General features: G+C 58.2%; 1 protein-coding gene across 3 annotated transcripts; it reads right to left on the reverse strand.

The window, feature by feature from the left end:
* Positions 1 to 627: 627 nt before the first annotated feature.
* On the reverse strand, positions 628 to 19,724 carry UBAC1 (UBA domain containing 1). Of its 3 annotated transcripts, none has more exons than XM_061434028.1 (10): positions 19,424 to 19,714; positions 15,431 to 15,551; positions 14,596 to 14,669; positions 11,197 to 11,304; positions 10,174 to 10,276; positions 9,791 to 9,899; positions 8,781 to 8,994; positions 6,250 to 6,336; positions 5,517 to 5,655; positions 628 to 1,189 (listed from the first exon to the last, which is right to left on the reverse strand). In XM_061434028.1, exons 1-10 carry the CDS (start codon positions 19,559 to 19,561, stop codon positions 1,074 to 1,076), a joined length of 1,209 nt encoding a protein of 402 aa, XP_061290012.1. In that variant the 5' UTR covers positions 19,562 to 19,714; the 3' UTR covers positions 628 to 1,073. The 3 variants fall into 3 exon arrangements, with proteins under 3 accessions (XP_061290012.1, XP_061290010.1, XP_061290011.1); XM_061434026.1 differs by lacking the exon at positions 628 to 1,189 and adding an exon at positions 5,155 to 5,428 and having other exon boundaries at positions 19,424 to 19,724; XM_061434027.1 differs by lacking the exon at positions 628 to 1,189 and adding an exon at positions 5,155 to 5,371 and having other exon boundaries at positions 19,424 to 19,722.
* Between the last annotated feature and the right edge of the window lie 1,884 nt (positions 19,725 to 21,608).

Genomic DNA, 21,608 nt, shown 5'->3' on the forward strand with positions numbered 1-21,608 from the left:
AGCCACAGCTCAGGGCCCCCCTTCACAGGAACAAGAGCCCAGGTGGGCCATCAGTGCCCAGGAGACACCTAGCTGTCACGGTCCCCGCTCTCCTGACCTGGAACAGCAGCATGGAATTGTGTCTGAGGGCTGGCTGTCCAGGGGGATCCAAGGGACAGGATCTCTTCAACCAAAGCACACGGTGGCGGCTCGGGCAGTGCACAGGGGTCTGAAAAAGGGCTCTGGTCCCTGCATGCACCTCTTATTAAGGGGTCCCCTTGAACGCCTGCCAGGAAAGAAGGCACCCCGAGGCGTACGAGGCCCACTCGCACCTCGCACGTCCGCACTGCGTGCACCAGGCCAGCCCCCAGATGGCGTGGCTGGTCAGTTTCCCATTTAAAAACAAAGAGAGTGTTTACATCCTTAAAAGAGCAGCCAGGCACGTGAAGAGCAAATCAACTCTGGTGCTCAGAGACAGGGACACGCAGTCCCTCAACCCCAAGAAAAACATGAGATCTGGCCAAGGAAGCATGCAGGTGGCCGCGACGAGCGCCCCAGGGGAGGCAGTGAGCGTGCTCTCGGTGGGAACAAGAGCATTGCAGGACGTGTGCCCCTCCTCCCCGGCTGAAACCAGACCGAGACACAGAGTTGGAAAAGGAGAATTTATTTATTAAAGAGAAGTCATCTGTGAATTCTTCTACTCAAGTTAGTACCTTTGACGATAACACTTTGGATTGAAACATGCCTTGTTTCAAATAACAAGTGGACTCTACAAGCAGCGCCTACGGTTAATTCAAGTAGCGGTTCAAGAGCCCAAGGGACACTGGAGGGAGGCGACCCCTTCCCAGGGTGACGGCCTTGTCTGTAAACACTGTCAGAGGCTGGAGGCCGACCGAGCACGCTGCGACCCGAGGTTTTTCACAGGAAGATCCCAGCGGGAGTGCGGCCCTGGCGCCCAACACCCAGGGCAGGGTCCCCTCCAGCCCACCTGCTCCCCGCCCCCAGCCCAGGGGCACCCTGGGGTCTGCACGCTCTCCCCACCCCTTGGGCTGGGAAGAAGAGGCTCTCTGGGCCTGGCAGCTGCAGTGCACGGCCTATGTGCGGTTCAGGGTCTGGAAGATTCTGGAGATCTGCAGCATGACCGGGCCCGTCTCCGGGTCGTTCATCCACTGGGTGCTGTTCAGCGGGTTCTCGAGCATGTCTTCAAATGCTGTGGGGACACGCAGAGCTGCTGGGGGACTGCGCCCTGCACGCCCAACACGCAGCGGTGGGAGCTCTCCTCCCGGCAGCTTCCAGGTGAGCGGGACCGGGAACCCTCCTCAGCCCCCCGCCCCATGCGTCTCATCTGCTGATACAGAAGCAGGTGTGGTCACTGTGGGTAGGGCGGGGCGACACGCCCGCATTCCCTGGCACAGGGATTCTGGAAAGCAACGTGGCAACAGCTACTAGGAATCTTAAAACAGTGACAGCCCGTGACTCAGTGACTCCACTTTCAGGCCCACCCTGACAGAAAAGACTTATGTAAGGATGATGTTGCCAGCTTAATAGTATCTAACTAGAAAAGTCAAACTGCTCAATCTTCAGGAAATGACTTTAAAAAAATAAAAACAAACAGCACATTAAAAATGAGCAGTTCTCTGAGATGAAAACGTTGAATTTTTAAACACTTTTATAAAGCGACCCCTCACCAAACAAAGGTGCCTCTTAGCAAAAAAGCTCTCCAGCCCAGACACACGATGGCCAACTTGGTGGAGAGCAACCAACCGCAGGGCGGACGGTCGCCCTCGGATCTGGGAAGGACGGCTTTACGCCAGAGCTCGTCATGTCAGCCAACATCAAACCATGTCCTCGTGAAAGTGGCCCCCAGTCTGCGGGCTCTCAGCTGCTCAGGGTCATGAGGGCCCTAGCCCCGGGCTCAATGGGAAAGTCTGACCTCGTTATGTTTACAACCTGATGACCCTCCCAGCCCTGAAAAGAGTCACCAAGCCCCCCAACTGAAATTTCAGAAAGAGAACCCGGAAAGATGACTCGGCATCTGGGAGAACAAAACATAAAGTGGGTTTCGTGAGGTGAGAAGCCCAGGCCCCCGTTCCCCCCAGCAAGCGGCACAATCAACTCCGGGAGGAGGACAGAGCTGCACAAAAGGATGGGAAAAGCACTAAATATGGAAACCAGAGGTGAAGGTTTGCCCGAGGAAGGACCTTCTGCCGCGCGTCTGGGCGTCATTAGAGATGAGAAGCGTGCACGTGACCGAGGGGTCCCTGACGCGCCACGAGCTCCTGACAGCACTCTAAGGGCAACTCAGCAGCTGAGGCAGAGCGGCAGGTGCGCACAGGCGACAAGGAACGCGCAAAGGCCGGGAGGAAAGCGCTCAAAGGCACAGACGGAGCTGCTGGGTCCCTGTCTGGGGCGGAGGGTGGGAGTGGGTTTCTCACCCAGAAAGCCCCATCAGGTGCCAAGACATCCCCAAGTGCCTAACGTCCACATTCTGGGCCTTGCTCATTTGCCTTGCAGCTGCCTGTCCTCAGGCAGTCGGAGCTGCACCCAAAGAAGTGGGTCTGAACACAGGTTATTTCCATGTGGAAGTTCAAAAGCAACAAAATGGAACACCGCTTGTTTTTTATGAGGAAAAATGCTTTACTGAACTATAAAAGCAAAGGGGATTGAAATTTACTTTTAGAATTTTTGTCTTCTTTCTTAATTCAGGACGTTTCCACTGTCTTATGGACTATTAGAGCTAAAAGTTCCTGGAGAAGGAAACGGCAACCCGCTCCAGTATTCCTGCCTGTGAACTCCCACGGACAGAGGAGCCCGGTGGGCTGCACAGTCCACGGGGTCGCGAGAGTCACACGTGACTCAGAGACTAAAGAACAACAGCAAAGAGCCAGACACACTCAGAGATGACGTCTGAGACGCTTCACTTTAGAAGGCCAAGTGCCAAAGGCTGCGAGGCCGGCTGAAAGGCAGGCGGTTTCACGACCACAAGCAGGGGGTGGGTTCAGCTCAGTTGCTGCTTCCTTGTTGTTTAGTTTCTAAGTCATATTATTAACATGAATTAACAGATTTAATGTATTTGTTATAGAATGAAATACCTGAACTGCTACAGTCTCATTTTTAAAAGAGAAAATGTATCAAACGTGATGAGAAATGAAGCACCAGAAAGCTGCCGTGCGCTGCGGCTGCTCCAGACCTCGCCAGACCTCACCATACACCGGAAGGAAACCCACCAGCTTGGGGGCGCTGGTGACTTCCGCTTCCTCAAGCTTCCCTGTGTGTCCAAATGTCCTATAGTGCATATTTTCCTTCATCTAAAGAGATAAAGGAGAAGGCAATGGCACCGCACTCCAGTACTCTTGCCTGGAAAATCCCATGGACGGAGAAGTCTGGTGGGCTGCAGTCCATGGGGTCACTAAGAGTCAGACATGACTGAGCGACTTCACTTTCACTTTTCACTTTCCTGCATTGGAGAAGGAAATGGCAACCCACTCCAGCGTTCTTGCCTGCAGAATCCCAGGGACGGGGAGCCTGGTGGGCTCCCGTCTATGGGGTCGCACAGAGTCGGACCCGACTGAGGCGACTTAGCAGCAGCAGCAGCAAAGAGATAAAGGCCATTAAAACCCTACCAGAAATGCCTGGAGGGAAGTGTGTGGCTGCAGGGGCGCACTCACCATGGGACGCTCTCTCCTGCAGGACCCTGGGCCTGGGGTCTGGCGGGGAGGACCCTGCACCAGTGCGCAGCCCGTCCAGATCACCGACCCAGGGCCTATAGACCAGGCAGCACTCACTCTGGGTGGTTTGTTTTAGAAATGCAAGAAACACTTGATACAGCAGATGTAAAACCACACGATAATCTCGATAGATAGCGAAAAGTCACCCAGGAAGCTGACCTCCCACTCACAACTGAAAAATCTTAGCATCTAACTAGAGAGAAAAGGGGAACTTAATCTGACCAACTATGCCTTCAAAAATTAAAAAAAAAACCTTAGAGCAAATCAGCAAATCACACACTTGATGGTCGAGCACTGAAAGAAATGTTTAGGAAAGGCTTTGGACAGACCCGGCGGTACACGGGGCCGTCCTGAGGTCTCTGGGGAGGAGGGCCAGAAGACGCTTCCAGTGTGGAGGGGACTGACAGAGAAAGTGGAAACCAGCTCACAAGACACACCACTGAAGCCCGGAGTGAGGCACAGAGAGAAAAACTCCCTGCTTCACGCCACTCACTCTTCCAGGCGAATCACAGACTTTTTAAAACAAGAAAATTTAAAACTACTAAAAAAAGAAACACGTGAAGGTCTTCCCAAGCTTGGAATCAGAGGGCTTTCTTTAAAGATGCGTGTCATAAATGAAATAGAGATGTTCTGCTGTGTTAAGATACAGGACAGAAGTTCATCAAAGGGATCAACAGAGAAGGCAGAAACAGACAGGGGATCCTGGAGATTTAAATATCTGAGAAAGGATCAGTGTGCAGCAGGCACGAGAAGGTTCTGAGCTATCAGACGGCAATCCAGTAGCAGAAGCAGCCAGAGAAGAGGGGCAGTGGAGGTCCTAGGAGTGGCTGAAACTTCTGGAAGAGGCTGTCCTTCAGAGACTGGGGAGATGGCCAAGCATGCAAAAGCCCTGTGCCTGCCTGGGCGGCTGCTCCTGGCACCTGGCAGCGGGGGCCCTAAGCTGCTGTGGGCGGGGGTCCCTTTCTGGCTCAACACACCCACGCCCAGGGCCCTGCCACTCGGCCCAAGGCACGGAACCCTGGGGGAACCCTCCCCTGAGAACCAGGCACAGGAATGCCCAGAGCAGCTTCACCGGCCCAGAAGCCGCAGGCCATCGGGCAGCCGCGCAGCAGGCTCGGATGTGGCACTGCCCTGCAATGCTGCACCACACAGCCTCCAGGAAGCCAGTCCCAGGGATCAGCCCAGAACACAGAGGGGCGACTGAATGGTCTGAGGACACGGACACCCCCACTGACATTGCTGAGGAAGCCCCCATTCGGGGCAGGGAGGGGGTAACTGCAGCAGGGGCTGGGAGGTCACTGCAGTGGGGGCTGGGAGGTCACTGCAGCGGGAGTTGGGGGGGGTCATTGCAGCAGGGGCTGGGGGGGCACCCAGGGACTCAAGGGTGCCTGCATCGCACTATGATTTTTTTAAAAGACCGCTTTTTTTTCAAGATGAACAGCAGAAACGTGGTTATTAATTTTACTATCACTCTTTAAAGTGACAGAAATTATACACACTTTTTTATATCATGTCGTATCTCATAGGCAAAACAAGCACGAGGCAACCCTTACAGAGACTAAGAGCCGCCAGCCAACGAAGCCTCCTCTGGGCACGGCCCTGACCTGCTGGGCGCTGTCTACACTCTCCCAACCGGATCACCTGCTGGAGCTGGTTTTTCAGAGCTGGAATGGAGTCACCGCACAGGAGGCTGTCACACCCGGGCCCCAGCCACCAGAGCCCTGCAGGGGCGGCACGCCCATAGTATCGCCCAGGGACATCTGTGTGGCGGGCGGGCCCCGCCCCGCCGGGCAGCAGCAAGGCACGCACCTAGTAAGGTCTTCGGGTTGGTCAGGCCCAGCTGCACCACGGGGTTGTCCAGAATGGCCTGAAACAGGGGGCTCTCGGGGTCGATGCCCTTGTCCAGCTCCTCGGGAGAGGGCCTGCGGTCGCCCAGCAGCCATTCGCACTGCAAACACCAGAAGAGCAGGGTCAGCGCCTACGGTCCCCGCCAACCTCGACACTGCGGCGGGGGCTCCAGGGCTGCCCCAGTGGCCAGGGGCCCTGACAGAAGGGCCAGTCCAGCCCAGCTGTCCCGGCAGATGCGGGCGCTGCAGCTCAGGGCACTCTGGAGCTCTGCAGCCCGAGTGCACACCAGAGCCCTGTCGTGTGAAGTGGCCGGGGTGTGACCTCGTGGGCTCGTCCAGAAACAGCTGAAGTCCAGGCCCACCTTGCCTTCCTGGGCCACATGGGCCAGATTGAGTCTGCTCCCCAAGTGACCCAGCGTCACCCCCAGCCCCTCCCCAGGCCCTCGGTCAGCAGTGGGCACGTGTCCACAGGGTGGCATCGTCTCGGTGTCAGTGTAACACAATATACAAGCTTCACGTTCACCCGCAGGATGCGTACCTTTCTCTAAGAGGCAAAGCCCAGGATTTTCTCAGTACTTTAAAGTCTGTACACTGTCTGAACCATCTACCCTGTTGTTGCACCTCAAAAGCAAAGGAGCCGCCTGCGCAGGAAGGTGCCCGCATCCCCGGGTGCCCAGGCCGCACGCGGTACTCACGGCGGCGTTCTGCTGGTTGTTGCTCACTCTGAGGGCGTCGATCACTTCCTTCTCGTCGAAGCCCATCTCCATCAGGGAAATGACAGCCTGCAGGAGAGGCCGCAGGCTCAGCCGCGGCACCTTGGCAGGGGATGTCTTAACGGTTCGATCCCTGGTCTGGAAGATCCCATATGCTCTGGGGCAATGAAGCCCGTGTGCCACCCGCAACTATAGAGCCTGAGGTGTTCTGGAGCCCGGGAGCCACAACTGCTAAAGCCCACACGCCCAGAGCCGGCGCTCCACAACAGGATGCCACTGCAGTGAGAGTCCGAGCACCATGGCCAGAGTGGCCCCTGCTCTCCACAACTAGAGAAAGGCCGTGCAGAGCAACAAAGACCCAGAGTGACCAAAGATAAATACATCTTAAAAAAAAAAAGAAAAAAACCACCAGGTTTTCTATTTCAAGACTGTTTCCCTATGGCTTCAGGGAGATACTTGCTGGCTCTCTGAACAACAGAGGGGCGGAACTGGAGCTCTCTCCTGGAGGCTCACTGTCCCACCCAGGTCCCGCCAGCTGTGTCCCCGAGACTCTCAAGAGTGGGACTGTCCCCACCACCTCGCATAGCCCCCTCAAGAGGGGCTGCCAAGTGGGAGGAGCAGGTCAGAGAAAGGGCACATCGGCCGTGCCCATTTAAGTGGAGACAAAAACGTCAGCCATTTCTGAAACTCGGAGAGATTTTCTTCACACTTTATCTTTGGGAAAAAAAAAACCTTGAAATTAATTCTAAATGATTGTTAACAAGATCTAAGCTGTCCTTTCTGCCAAGGACCCCCTTCCTCTGCTCCTCTGGGCCATTCCCCACCTCCGGCCTGTCAGAACACGCTGCGGGCACAGCCCCCCCGCAGTGCTTGATATCCACGTCACATAAGATCGCCTGGAGTCCAATCTGAAACCCAAGAGTAGGAGGGCCTTTTCCATGAAGTGTCAACATAAACCGCCCCCTCTCCTCACTTCTGTCTCAGCCCCAGGACTGCTGGGGGGATTCCAGATGCTCCCACGCGCTTCTCCCCAGCCCTCCAGGGAGGACCCCCCGTGTGGCTGCGCTGAGAGGCCCTCGCGCCCGCAGGCTCTGCACAGTCACTGCCCTGTCCGCGGCGGGGCAGGGGAGCGGAGGCAGCTGAAGGTCTGCCTCACGTCCAAGCCTTGCTCTCCAACCTGCTCTCCCCGGGACCTGAGCCTTACTGGGCCCTCCCCGACTGGTTCAGGATCACAGACCCTGGCCCTTCAAGCCTCGACACCCTTTTGGGGAAAGGAGTGACTTAAGATGGTTAAGAACGACAACCCAGAGCAGGAAAGGCCTTTAAGGTGGTGACCAAGACCGTGAACAACCATCAGCGGGCCTCACGGGGCCCTGCAGGACCCCCAACCCAGGAAAGGCATGCAGCCTGACAGCAGAGCATGGGACCCGCCCGGGGACAGGCTGCCTTTCCCCAACAGGGTTCAGGGCCAACCGACTGGACTCCCAAGAGACTAAGACGAAGAGACACACTTCCTCCGGGACCGAGAAATGCTGGACTAAAGTAACCCATGTGCTTCTGCACGCGGAGCTCAACTCAAGGGAAAGTCCCAAAGGAACAGAGACAAAGCCACAACGCCCTGGCCTCCCAGAGGGCGTCCCCTGGGCAGGGGGCGGGGCCCAGCGTCATGCACGGGACGCAGACCTGGGGTCCATGCCGGGCGAAGCTGGAGCTGGACTCCAGGGCCCTGAGCAGGCTCTGCGTCCCACAGAGAGGGCCCTGGCCCCGCGGGGGACACTCCGCATGGCCCACGAGCCCTGCCTGAGGTCACACTCAACCCCGCAGACACAGGCTCTGAATCAGCTGCAGAGGGCACCCCACAGCCCGGCCACACAGGTTCCCACGGAAACAAGCCCACAGGTAAGCCCAGGTCGAGGCACCAGGCCCCGAGAAATTAGGGCCACAAGCAAAACCAGGAGGACATGAAGAATTGGAGCCCTAACGCCTGGAGCTGACAAGAGCTGTGACCTGAAAGTAAATAGGATACGCTCACAGTGCCAACGGCATCCAAAGAGATTAAATTAAAATTAACCCTAATGAAAAGAAAGAACAATGAAAAAGAACAGGGAGACAGAAAAGCATCAGATACAAGGTGACGGTGAAGAGGCGGCTACAAGGACGGACACTCAGGTCAGCGGGCCGAGTCCAGCCAGAGGCCGTGGGGCTCGGGCCCTTGAGTCCCCCAGATTCTGCACTGACCCTCCTGACCAGCCTCCTGCTCACAAGGCGGGCCATGCGGCCAGTGGGTGACCCTCCCGTCTCTGTACAGGGCCCCCGCCTGACCCCACGGCTCAAGGACACTTATAAACTTCAAACTGGAGACTCCAGACTCAAGTCTGTCCAGAGCCCTCCCAGCCTCGCTCCCTGCAGGGCCGGTGGCCTGGCCTGGGGGCTGTGGCTTCCCCCGCAGGACTCGCCTTGGGAGGACCAGCCCCTCCACCTGCCAGGCGCCCCCACTACCTGAAAACACACACCCGGGCATCCGCACGAAACTCCCTTTTCCTCCGGATCTTCTTGAAGATGTCCGTCAGCTCATCTCTGGCCTCCTCCTCCTCCTCACTGGTCCCGGCAGCAGGGGCGGCCTCGGCGCCCGCCTCTCCCTGCGAGGATGGGCCTGGGAGTGGAGTGTCGATGGTGGGGTCATCTGCGTGCTCGATGAGCCACTCCATGGCCTGGGGCACCGACATGCTGCAAGGTAAGACAGCCTCTGAGCACCAACATGCTGCAAGGTAAGACGGCCCCTGAGCACCGATGTGCCGCAAGGTAAGACGGCCCCTGAGCACTGACGTGCCCCAAGGGAAGATGGCTCGTGAGCACTGACGTGCTCCAAGGTAAGACGGCCTCTGAGCAGCACCTCAGGCCAGGGAACCGGGCCTTTGCGTCCCGAGAAAAGCCTCTCTGACTTCGTGGCTTCTCTAGTGCGAGCTGCCGAGTCCTGTACAAGGATCTAACAGAGCGCGGCTGAAGCCCCGGCCCCGCCCTAACCTGCCACGAGGCGCAGCCAGAACAAATACCCAAGTGCAGAAAGCCACGGGAGCCAAACCCACGAGGTGCCCACGAGAGACTGGTTCAAAAGCGAAAAGAACACAGCCCGCTGACCACCCCTCGGTTACAGACAATTTATTTCAGAACCGAACATACAGAAAGGCACGTAACCGACAAGTAACTAACAACAGGAAACTACAGGAGACTCCCAGGACGCCACCGCCCGTGTGCCATGGTCCTCCTCGGCCCCGCCGGGAGCAGGCTGTGATCCAAGTTCCCGGAAAACGAGAGCCTGGTGAGGTGCACGACCACCATCACATGCCACGCTCCCAATAAGCGGGTCCACCGCACACCGCCCTGTAAGACCTGGAGGCGGCCAGTGCTGTGACTCCGGAACACGCGTCCAGGTCCTCTACCGACACTCACGCACACTGGAGGCGACTCAGTCACGGGGCCCGGGGCAGAGGGGTGTCACCCGCGGCGGGGGGCCCAGACGTACTGGTTCAGCCGCAGGGCCTTAGCCGCCCTGGTCTCCGGGAAGCCCATCTCCGTGAGCTGCCGCAGGGCTGCCTCGTCCATGCGCTCGTCTTCATCCTCGTCCAGCATGGCTGTGGGCCAGACACGGCACCGTGAGAGCTCGGGGCGTGCCCGACCACACAAGGGGTGCTTCCTCAAGCTCCCCACAGGCCCAGCGCCCCGCCTGAGCACCAGACGCTTGTGGCTGACCTCTTACACCTCAGAAAACCCGAGACAGACCCGTCAGCCCTCGCCATGCAGACACAGTGACAGTGTGAGGCATCCACAAGGCCCATCTACTGCCCCTTCCGTGGGGAGTGTGAGCAGTGACGGCCGAGGGTGGGCTCTGCCCGGGCCCGCGCCTACCGTTTGCCTTCCTAAATAATTCCACGGCATCCGGGTTCAGCGCCAGCAACTTCTGAGCCACCTCGATGAGAGACACCAGGATTTTCCGGAGCTCCGTCTGGAACTGCAGTGAAAGCACAAGATGCTCAACAAAGCTGCCTGGATCTGAAACAACACCCCTGCCCGAAACTCCGAATCTGTGTGGCAAGTCACGCCTGGATCTGAAACAACACCGCCTGCCCGAAACTCCGAATCTGTGCAGCAAATCACGCCCAGATAACCAGGGAGAAGAGCAACAGGGCTCTCAGCAGGGCGGGCGGGAGAGGATCCGTCGCTCAGCTCCAGCCCAGAGGAGGCGTCTGGCCTGCTGGCCGCTAAGCGAGCTGAGAGCTTAGGCCTCACTGAACAAAACAGGCAGACTCCATGGGTTCCACTGCTGTGGGCCTCTAGCATTCAGTGCAACCAGTTCATCTTCTCAACGCAGTGGGGGCTGCTGGGAATGTCATCAGAAACCCACCAACTGCCCGTCTCCCCAACAGTGAGGCTTGGCCATTGTGAAACACGCACTGGCCAGCGAGAGACACATGTGCCCGGCCTCAGACGCCCTGGCCAACACAGAACTCTCTGGAGGAGACCCTCAGAGGCGTGTTCCTGAACTGACCAGCTCGTGCAGAGCCCGCAGACTGACCTGCAGTGTTGGGGGCGCCACCCCCAACTCTGGCCCAGCGGGCGCCAAGTCCTGGCCCGGCCCTGGCTCGGGAGCACTGGAAATGCTCCAACTCTGCTTTAACCTCCCGATCCAAAATAAGCAAGAGTCAGGTTTCTCTCTAAAAGGTTTTGCCAAACTCAGGACAAAACTCACATTTCCCCATAGTATCCTATTGGCCCAATGTCTCTTCAAACCTTTTAACTTGAATTAATTTGCCTACAAAAAAGTTCCAATATAGCACACAGAGTTCCTGCACCCCCTACATCCTGCTTCCCAAGCGCTCTCAGGAGGTCTCCTCAGCCCCCTGTGGCCACAAAGCCCCCGCGGGCACTCACGTCCCTCGCGCTGGTCTGCACCACGGCCCGGTCCATGTTGTGGGAGGGCAGGCTGGCGGTGGCTCGGAAGATAGCGTCTCTGTCCGGGGCTTTCTGCTCTTGTTTTTTCTAACACACGAGAGAAATCAGAAGATCAGACGTGAGTGTAAGAACGGTGAAAGGCAAGACTGGTCTCTGAACAAACAGCTCTAACCAGGGAGCACGCGAGTCCTGGGAACTGGAGCCACACGCCCCTGATGAGCAGGGAGGCTTCCGGACGGTTCTGTGCATGGCCTCAGGGACAGAACACTGGACGGTCGCAGCCTGCTGGCCCTGGAGCATGGCGGTACAGGGTGGGGAAGACAGACACTGCCTCCTGGGCCGCAGAATGACTGTCACACGGGAGCGATAGTTGGGCGGACAGGCAGACCGCAGAGGGACCATGAAGAATCCCTGGATGCAGCCCGAGAAGCCCTGAGCCCAGGAGGAGAGGCACCATGCTGACCCCGGACGGCAGGCCCAGCCCCACACCACTTGGCTCCTGGGGTATTGGGCAGGAGAATGCGGGTGCGGGCCGGGGGCACGACCCGCCAGGCCCAGAGCGGCCAGTGAACTCCCAGGGCCTCTGACAGGGACGTGAAGAAAGTCTGCAATTAGTGCAACAGAGAAAGCAGTGGGGAGAGGGGGTGAAGGGGAGACACGCAGGGAAGAGAAGGAAGGGCCTGGAAAGCAGAGAGCGAGGCTACACGGTGCTCAGAAAGGCAGGAGAGCAGAGGACGCTGGGCCAGGTCATCGCAGAACAAACACCTGATTGGAAACCAAACATCTCTCAGATAGCAGGTCCCACATCCACAGGAGTGCCGGAGAGAGAAAAGAGAAAATGAGGCAGGGAAAGTACCAACAAGTACCCAGAGCACTTCCAGAATCTCCAGGGTCAACGTGCGAGCAGTCTGGGAGGGGCACAGACCAGGCACAGAGGAAGGAGAGCGGGGCTGACCGGCTCCACCGCCAGCCCCGGGGATGCCCTGGGGACACCCCGGGAATGCCTGGGGACCAGGGCGCAGGCCCATCGAGCGTGCGCGCTCCCTCAGCAGCCACTGACGGCTGCGCACAGGCCCTCCAGGCCTCCGCCCTCAGAGATGCTGGCGCGAGTCTGGCCCCACCCAACCCAGGAGAACAAGACATTTGACTCTAGCAGGCACAAGGGCACATGGCCCCAAGACCTCACTCCTGCACTCACGGCTGCCTGACTGGGGCCCGTGAGCGGGCGGGCTGCAGCTGGGGGCTAGGTCACGGCACAGGGCGCAGTGACTGGAGGACAAGGCCCTCGCGGGGGGTTGGGGGAGGCCTGACCTAATCGGGCGAGTCCATAAACAGGACGGGCGGGGCTCACCATGGTCATCGAGATTAAAGCAAGAGGGACCCGACGCATGAGCTACCCCACTGGCTGCTCTGAAGACGTGGGGAACTGCAGGCCAGGAAGGAGGTGGCCTCCGGGAGTGGAGGGTGGTCCTGGCTCATGGCCAGCAAGAAAATGGGACCCCAGCTCTTCAAAGTGCCACAACAGGATTCTGCCAAACACCCGAAAAAGCCGGAAGCAGAGGCTCCCAACAGGAAGGCAGACCTGATTCCAGCTCCCGAGCACAGGGCCAGCTGGGCCTGCCCGGCACGGACCCAGCAACCTGTGTGCTAATGGGGCTGCTCCGAGCCGGCAGGCCTGTGGGCAGGGAGCGCGCAGACATGGGAGCCGCGGCAGGAGCCAGGTGGGCAGCCCTGTGCAGCACGCCTGACGCAGATGGACGGGCCGGAGGAGCTGAGGGGTGGCTCCTGGAGCGGGCACCAGCAGACCGCCTCACACTTGTGACCCCGGTTTCAGACAGGTGTATCAGTTTGGGAGCAGAATCTGAAAAAATGAGTGGTAAGCCTACACACAGAACAAACTAAACCAGGAAGCAATTACTGGCTCCAGGAAAAAAACTGCACTCAAAAAAAGGTGAGCTCACCTTTAGCAAACTGCTCAGGGCAGAGACCGACACTGATACAAGAATAACCACAGGGATTCTGAATCTTTGACCAAGATTCAGAGGAGCAGGGGGGTGACGAGGGAGGAGCTGCCCAGATCACCAAGGAGCAACCGAGAGTCTAAAGTTGAGAATCCAAAAAATATCAACCCGGGATGTTGTTCAGAACCCAGGAGAAGAATCACTGGAGACAGGGTCAGACGGATGCGGAGCACTCGCCTCCCGAGCGCGTGACTCAGGAGGGAGAAGCACCTGCTGCTGATTACCACACACTGGACTATCGTTTGACTCTAAATACACGTACTACTTTGACTTTAAAGACGAGTTATTCACAAAAACAGGCGTGATCGTTTTTACAATATTTCATCTCACAGATACACACAGAGGAAAGATGAGGGTCACCGCCTGGCAAGTCACCCAGGGCCGTGGGGGTGAAGGGGGCCTGCCATTGACACAGTCACCGCGGTTCAGGGAGTTGCCAGCGACCAAAACAGTAACCTGAGAGCCGGATCCGCCCCGGGGTTCTCGGAAGCAGGCCTGACTCTGGGGCCCCATCCGTTTCCCGGAGACGGGCAAGCAGCGTGCCCGCGCCCAGGCAGGTGTGGCTGCAGATAAGCAGGGCCTCCTCCCGCGGCTGTCCCACAGGAGGCCCCGAAAAAGCTCGGGCCGCCACAGGCCCAGGGCCCAGCCCAGGGAGGCTGGCCTGCCTGCTTTGGGGTGAACACTCTCCCGAGCATTTCGAAGCATTGAGCAGGACACTCTACCCCTCGAGCTAAGCAAAGGCTGGCGTTCGCCCCGAGCATGGCAGGCACCTGGCCTAAGCATTGGGAAGGGCCTGTTGACAGAACACGTCTCCCGCTGCACAGGGAGCCTCCTGCACCAGGCTCTCTGAGGAGCGAGCCTCTGGGGCAGCCACTACACACGGAGCGCGGGCATGGCTTTCCGGGGGCACCTGCGTCGGGGGGCGGGGGGTCTCAGCCGAGAGCCAACTCCAAGGCCGCAGCAGCCTGTCCTGCAAGAGCCAGACGGGATGGGTGGCCCTGGCCTCGCCGGGAACCGACTCCGCGCAGGCTGGCGCCCCGCTCTGCTCCCGCGCTGTGTGTGTTGTGGGTGGTCTTCAGCGACTTCCTGACCTTCTAATGTCAGGAAATGAGAAAAGGAGGGACAGGAGCTAGAGAGTAAACCCGACCCGGGGAATAGGCAGCACGCACCTCTCCGTGGCCCGAAAGCGGAGCTGGTCACTGGACCAGCCACAAGGCGAGGCATCGGCCAACAGTCTGCCTGGCCGTGACAAAAGCCCGTGACCACAGGACCTGCGGGACCCACAGCCAGCCAGCCTCAGAAGTCTCTTTCGAGTCTCCCCCGACAGAGATCGCCAGTTCCAAACTCTGAAGCTCACCTGTTCTTCTGCGGAGACTTCGGCCATCTTTGGGAGGGGGGCTGGAGCGCGCTTTCGGATCAACAGTATCACATCTGGGGAAAGCAGCACAGCGAGCCGGTTACCATCGCACACCCAGAAGCGGCACAGAGGGCACCAGGGGGACCCAAGGGCCGAGGAGCAGGGCTTCTCTCTGGGCCCTCCTCCACGAGGGTCCGCAGAGGCCCAGTCTTCCCTCAGCCCCCAGGTCTGCTGACTCTGCTCCCCTACAGGCTCCGGCCTGGCAAGACCCTGGCTGAGGGGACCAGACGGGACCGGCGTGCTTGTTTTAACGGCTCTGTTTTGAAAGTCTGGGAGGTCGGAGCATCTGGTCTTAACCCTCAATGCTAAGGCACCTGGGGTGTGGTCAGCGCCCAGCTAACTGTGCCCATGCCGACTAGACATCCAGCGAGGTAGATAAACAGTATTCTAGTCCTTCCAAAGCAGGCTACATAAGGGAATCTCACAAATAAAATTGCTTTGAATGACACAGAAGCCCAACTTTCCTCCGCAAGCGCCTCCATGCAGGAGACTCAGAGTCAATCGACAGACGTGCGTGGTAAGAACGTCTTCCTGGACGTTTGCAACAACCCACGGCTGTGCTTTCCTGTCCCCTAAGCACAGCCCGCAGCAGCTCTGGGGACCTTGGCTCTGCGTGGAAACAGCCTGTGGAGCAGAGTTCACGTCTGGCTTCTCCAGAAGGCTGCGGCTCTTATTCCAGGGCGCACACTTTGTTTCAACAAAGGAGAATGAAACCCTGTGGCTGCCGCGTCTCCCTGCTCTGCCTGCTTGGGACGGGGACCCCTCGCCCCCTTACCCTCGTCCTGGACGTGCTCCTCCAGGAGGGTCTTGGCGTCACTCAGCACCCTCTCAGACGCGGCGTGTATTAATTTGTGATGGGTCACATTTTTGGGGTCTTCTAAGCTCCCAGGCGCACACTAGGAAACAAACAAAATCATAGAACACGTGTCAGGACAGAAAATAAGTTGATCATGATACTGATAATACAGGACCTGACGCCCCAAGCCATGCCAGGAACTTCCTGGTTTTCTTACTCGCTAAGAGTCAAAGCCACACTGAAACCAGAGAACCCTGGCAACGGCGGACACGCCACAGCCCCTAGTCCCCAAGGGCAGTGACCTGGCCACTGGGCCACCAAGTGCTGCTCAACAGGCTCAGGGCTCAGGCTCAGAACGCCCTGCTACCCACCAGCGGCTACTCGAACTGCTCCTTAATCTGAAAAGATCTGGAGAGCGATTCACAGATGCTAACAGCAGGTCTGCTGTCTCCCGAGAACCTAAAGATCCGAGTGGGGTCGGGTGTGGTCAGCGCCCAGCTGACTCTGGCCAGGCCAGCCACATGCTGTGGAGGTCAGCAGACGATATTCCAGCGTTTCCCAAGCTGGCTACTTCCTTGTGGAATCTTGCTCCCCACCTTCCACCGGGGCATTCGATGGAGCCCGGCGACACGGCTGAGAGGAGCTGGTCCCTGGGGAGCAGCCATAGGGGCCTGACCACGCAAACACCCAAAAAACCCCGAGGAGGCAGGATGGCCTCAGCTCAGTCCCCAGCCCACCAAGCGACGGCCACAGGGGCCCCACAGTGAGCTACAGATACGGCTGGCGGGGCCTGCCTGGCGGCTGGAAGGGGTGACCTGGCACGTCACTGTGTTACTGATCAGCAGCTCAGAAACCCCAAAACACACAGTGGAGGGGGCAGAGGTGCTGAAGCCAAGGCTGCCCCAACACAGGGGAGGCACCGCCCCGGGGTCCTCACCATCCTCAGCTCAGCGGGGCCGCCTTTCCACCCGCCTCTGCCATCAGATACCCTGGACATGTAACTGCTCACAGAGGGAGAAACTAAGCCTTCACTTCACCTCTCAACACTCGTGTCTGAAGACCGACCAGAGTTTTCAGCAACCCAACAGGAAAGAGGAGTCATGCGGGCTTCAGGGCTACAGATGCACGCAAGCCGGGGGGCGGGGGGGGGGGGGTTGGTGGGGACAAAGGTGGAAACCAGCCAACAGTGAGACACACTCTGACCATGTATGACAGAGACACCCCTCCCCGGACTCTCACGATGGCTCTGCTCCCAGAAATACTGGGTGTGCTTCTTCTAATTCTAAAATCTGCAGGCTAGCTGGTGTGCCAAGTTCAGGATGCAGTCTATGAAACACAATTTTCCAAAACAATCCGCATACTGGCTCCTGAAAAAAAAAACTGTCCTCTGCAGCCTGTCAACAGGCGCCAGGAGCAGAACACAAGCCTGAGTCATCCATACCAGGCCTGCTTACTCGCTCTTTCCTTTGTTCTCGGCAGAGGCGCTGGAGCGAGCTGGGCCCTGCCAGTGGGAAAGCCGGCCAGAGCCCACGGCTGGGGCAGGGGCCGGGCCCCAGTGAGCCCGCTTCCTTCCGGAGGACTGGAGACAGCTTTTTCTTCCTCCTGACATCAGTACGTGAAGACACGCCTGGGTGTGCTGCTACCAGCCCTGCTAGCAGCCTATGTGCTGGCAAGCTTATCACACAGAAAACACCCACCGTGTCGCGGGGGGCCACTTTCTTAAAATCGTGACCCTCCGATTTACTCTGCCCCGTGATCTAAGCTTGGGCTAGAGACCACCACAGTGGTCCCAATGTATATAAAACCAAGAAGGGAAAGGCCACAGTGGCGATCCATTTCTGTAAAAGTTATGATAATAAACCTTCACTAACAAAGTTGCTTTACTCATTTAAAAATGCATACGCATAACAAAAAGTGTACAAAAAACAGTAAGCTCCCAGGGGTCCTGTGGTGGGAGAAAACCCACAGTGTCCCCTCTGGGTAGATGGGCAGGAGGAAGGGACAGAGAACCCTGGCTCAGGCATGCAGGGCGGGGAGCCAGGCAGGAGGAGCCCGAGCCGAGAGGTGACACCATGATCTAAGCTTAATGCACAGGCTTCCCGGGTGATAGTCAAGCACACACTCGAGAACCCCGTTTCCTAACTGGAAATGCCTCCTGACGGGCTCACAAGGCCGTGAACTCCGCCCCCAGGACGGCATGGGCACAGAGGTGTGAGGACTTCCTGACAGCTCAGCTCTGAGTCCCAAAATGTATGCCGGTATTTTTTGGTTGTGGAAGTCCCCTGCTGCTCGCCCGCCACTCGCCTCGGCCCGGAGTAAAATCTACAGAGTGGAGTAAGATCTCTGTTCAAAGCAGGATAATGCCAGAAAACATCAAAGCAGGATAATGTCAGAAAACATTCCAAATGATACACCTCAGTACCAACTGGAATAAAAATATCAGCAGCATGATGTGAATAGTTAGCCTAATGAAACTGGCTCCCTCATTAACCCCAGGTTAAGAGTTCTTGCTTCGTTTTCCCTCCAGAACATAACGTTTTGATGGTTATGCCAATCCTTCCCATTGGTGAGTTAAACTAAGTGTCACACCAATGTACCCGCTGCCCCCCAGCCTGACTCAGCAGGTGACCGGCCTCCACCGCCATGCAGCTCTCTCGACTGACAATCCAGGCTTTTCACAAACTGAAGGTCTGTGGCAACCGTGTGTCCAACAAGTTCACTGGTACCATTTTTCCAGTGGCATTATTTTTTAATTAAGGTATTCCAGCCCTCAAGGGGCTCCTGTGCTGACCGGGTGGACACAGCATCTCAGAGAGGTTTGCACTGGGCAAGCAGCGAGCCTTGCTCTAATAGTCTGGACGCTCAGGGGGCTCCCAGCCTTCCCGCTGAGTGCTGTCATGGTGGTTTTTAGATCGTGAAATCACCCGTCACTGCGTCAGAAATAGAAACGGCCAAAACATAGCTGCTCAAGTGTGTGAGCCCACATCCCCCTCCTCCCTGACGTGAGACCAAGACGCTATTCACATCCAGGGTTTTCCGGAAGGGGACTCTGGCAACCAGAATGCTCTCTGGCATGCTTGCGACAATTACAGAACAACTCCACAGAACCGTACTCCCAAAAGGACCCGACATCATTTTGCGGGAGTCACTAAAACAATAGCTGGAAGTCTGTGCTTGGAGACCACACCAGAAGGGACCAGGGCTAGACTCTTGGTGGGCCCAGAACAAGCGTGTGAGTCGACGGCACACAGGCACACTTTTTACATGAGGCATGCAGTGAGAGGCTGTGGCCTCCTTTGTCCTAAATTCTGACATGGAGATTCTAGACCGTGCAAAGGATAGAGTTTCCTGAGGCAGCCTGAGTCACACGGACAGATGTCTTGGCCTGCCTTACAGAGTCGAGAAGCTTAAAGAGATAGGCAAAGACTAGCCCTCTGAGGAACCTACAAAGGGTGCTTCACCTCAACAAACTTTAAAAAATGGCCCTCTCCCCGACCTGCCCGCGTAATCCACGTAAAGGCCGAGGATAGCAAGGGGTGCATGGACCAGTTGGGCCAAGCCACACTATTTTAAGTGATTCCAACCACGGTGAGGGGGTGCGGGGGCGCACCAGTGGCCAGAGCCAGGCGCCGGCCCCCATGCCAGCCCCAGAAAACGGCTCCAAGCAGCCGGCTCTGCAAGGTCAGGGGAAGGCGCTTCTCCTGGCGGGTCTCTCTAAACTCCCAGCTCCGGGAACCTCGCCGCGACAGCAAGTGCGGATGGATGGATTCTGGAACCGCAGGAGGCCCCGTTCCGGCGGCGACTTGGCCTCTCCCAGCCCGCGTCCCCGACGCGCCCCGGCCTCCCGGGCTGTCTTGAGGGGAGTTAGACCAGAAGGTAGAGGATAAAGCGCCCGGTCCGGAGCCCCAGCGTCCAGCGGGAGTCGGGGTCGGTGGGAGAAGGAGGGAGGTCTGGAGCTGTGGCCGGCCTTACGTGCTTGAGGCAGCGGTCCTTGAGCTTCTCCACCGAGGTGTCCTCGGTCGCCTCCTCCAGCCACTCGGCGCCATCGGACGCGCAGACGTGCAGCCGCAGCACCTTGCCCGCAAAGATCTTCTCCTCCTGCACGAACATCTCGCCGCCGCCGCCTTCGCCCGGGCCTCGGGCCTGCGCCCGCCGCCCGGTCCCTGAAGGTCACCAGGGCGGGCGGGCCGGGGGCGGGGCCAGGCCGCCCGCGCGCTCCCTCGCTGGCCGCCGCCGCCCCGCCCCCGGCTCTCCCGTGGGCAGGCCGCCCGCCACTCGCCCCACCGCCAGCCCGCCCGAGCGGTCCGCCTCGCCCCGCCGCCGATCCACCGGGGGCACGCTGTCGCCGCCGCGCCGGAAGTGCGTCACAGGGCGTGACCCGGAGCACGCCGGGAGATGTGGTTCTCCTGCGGCTGCCTCGCCGTCGCCGTCGCCGCCGCGCCAGATGTGCGTCACTGGCCGCGACCCGAGCGCGCCGGGAGTTGTAGTTCTCGGGGGCCGCTTCCTTCGTCCCGTACCTGCCTGCGCTGTGCTGTCGGGGGCCGCCGGCCACGAGGGAGCCGTGCATTTACGAGTCTGTTTTGAGATGGGTCTCAGTGTAAAATGCACACTGAATCTTAAAGAGTTGGCAGGAAAAGAGCACGAAAAATACCTCAACAATGTTTATATATTGACAGTGAGTCGGTGAAAGTCGCTCAGTGGTGTCCAACTCCTTGCGACCCCATGGACTATAGGGTCCATGGAATTCTCCAGGCCAGAATACTGGAGTGGGCAGCCTTTCCCTTCTCCAGGGGATCTTCCCAACCCAGGGATCTAACCCAGGTCTCCGGCATTGCAGGCGGATTCTTTACCAGCTGAGCCACCAGGGAAGCCCTTATATATTGACTACGTGTTGGAATAATAGAATGGATTATGTAAAATATGTTGGCACTGTTTATTTTTACTTTTTAAAGCTGTGGCTGCTAGATTTTAGGTTGTCTATGTGGCTGCTGTTGTTTCTTTAGGACCGCATTGCACTAAAGCAGAGTCTCTGCTTGTGGTTCCCAGACCAGCAGCACCTGGGAGCTTGTTAGAAGTGCAGTTTCTCCTGCCCTGCCCCTGTGCCCCCGGCAGGGACGCGGGTGGGGCCCAGCACTCAGGCTGCAGAGCCATAGAGGTGCCCTCAGACAGGCACATGAGCACCACAGGGAAGAAACATGACTGGTGGACTCAGCACACTCATTTCCGTGGGCGTGACAGATATCAGTATGCACTCTGCAGTTCGGGCTAGGCCTGGACCATGTGACTGCCCTGCACTCTCCCATCTCGTTCATTCAAGGATCTTTGCTGAGCAGAGATGAAGCCAACGCCGTCCCTATTCTCGGAGGCTGGTGATCTAAATGGGGAGGTGGTTCCAGCATCTCTCCCGTTTTATACACATTGTTTTCCCCTGTGATCATTCTGCTTGTGTGTGAATTCCTTTTATTCAGTTTACCATTCACCAATAGCCTCCATGAGCCAGACCCTCCGCTGGGGTCCAGTTGCGATTAAGGCGTGAGACCAAACTATCGCCCTGGGAGTGGGCTTTCTCACGCAGGCCGTGCAAGTGCCATCTACTGTGCAGACTCGGTCTCATGAGGCAGGAGACAGCGGGGGGACAGCGGGGCTTGCGGGTAGCCCAGGGGAGCTTATGGGACACAGCGGCATCAGAGGGCTGAGGAGGCGAAGTGGAGGACACCAGGATGGGCTGCCCGGGAAGCATGCTGGAAGGGAAGGGATTGGTGGGGAGCGGCTGGGGCGGCACCTGGAGCCAGGTCAGAAGAAGCCCCCCTGAAGCATCTGGTCTTTGTCCTGAGGCCCTGGGGAGCCGTGGTGCAGATGCTAGTGATTGAATGGCGGGAGGACAGACGAGGCCTGGAGGCAGGAGAAAGCCCAAAGCTCCCGCGTGTGGCAGAGGAGGGGCTGGGGACTCTGAACTGGGGTGGGAAGACAGGCAGGAGGCCTGGAGGCAAGAGAAAGCTCCTGCGTGCTGGCAGAGGAGGGGCTGGGGGCTCTGAACCCGGCCGGGAAGACAGAGGCAGGAGGAGGTGAGGTAAGCCTCTGATCAGGGGTGAGGCGGGGTGTGGTGTCAAATGTGAGCGAGAACAGAATGAAGAATGACAGCAATTGCTTCCAATTG

Source organism: Bos javanicus, chromosome 11, assembly GCF_032452875.1.
Source record: "Bos javanicus breed banteng chromosome 11, ARS-OSU_banteng_1.0, whole genome shotgun sequence".
In the NCBI taxonomy this organism is placed as follows: Eukaryota; Metazoa; Chordata; class Mammalia; order Artiodactyla; family Bovidae; genus Bos; species Bos javanicus.

What these genes read in the sequence shown, in the direction of transcription:
- UBAC1 (XM_061434026.1), bottom strand. Translation starts at nt 19,561, where the DNA reads ATGTTCGTGCAGGAGGAGAAGATCTTTGCGGGCAAGGTGCTGCGGCTG. An exon ending in AAGTCTCCGCAGAAGAACAG is followed by an intron (nt 11,305 to 14,595) that starts GTGAGCTTCAGA and finishes CTCGTGTGTTAG; the next exon opens with AAAAAACAAGAGCAGAAAGC. An exon ending in ACAACCAGCAGAACGCCGCC is followed by an intron (nt 5,656 to 6,249) that starts GTGAGTACCGCG and finishes TGGTGTTTGCAG; the next exon opens with TGCGAATGGCTGCTGGGCGA.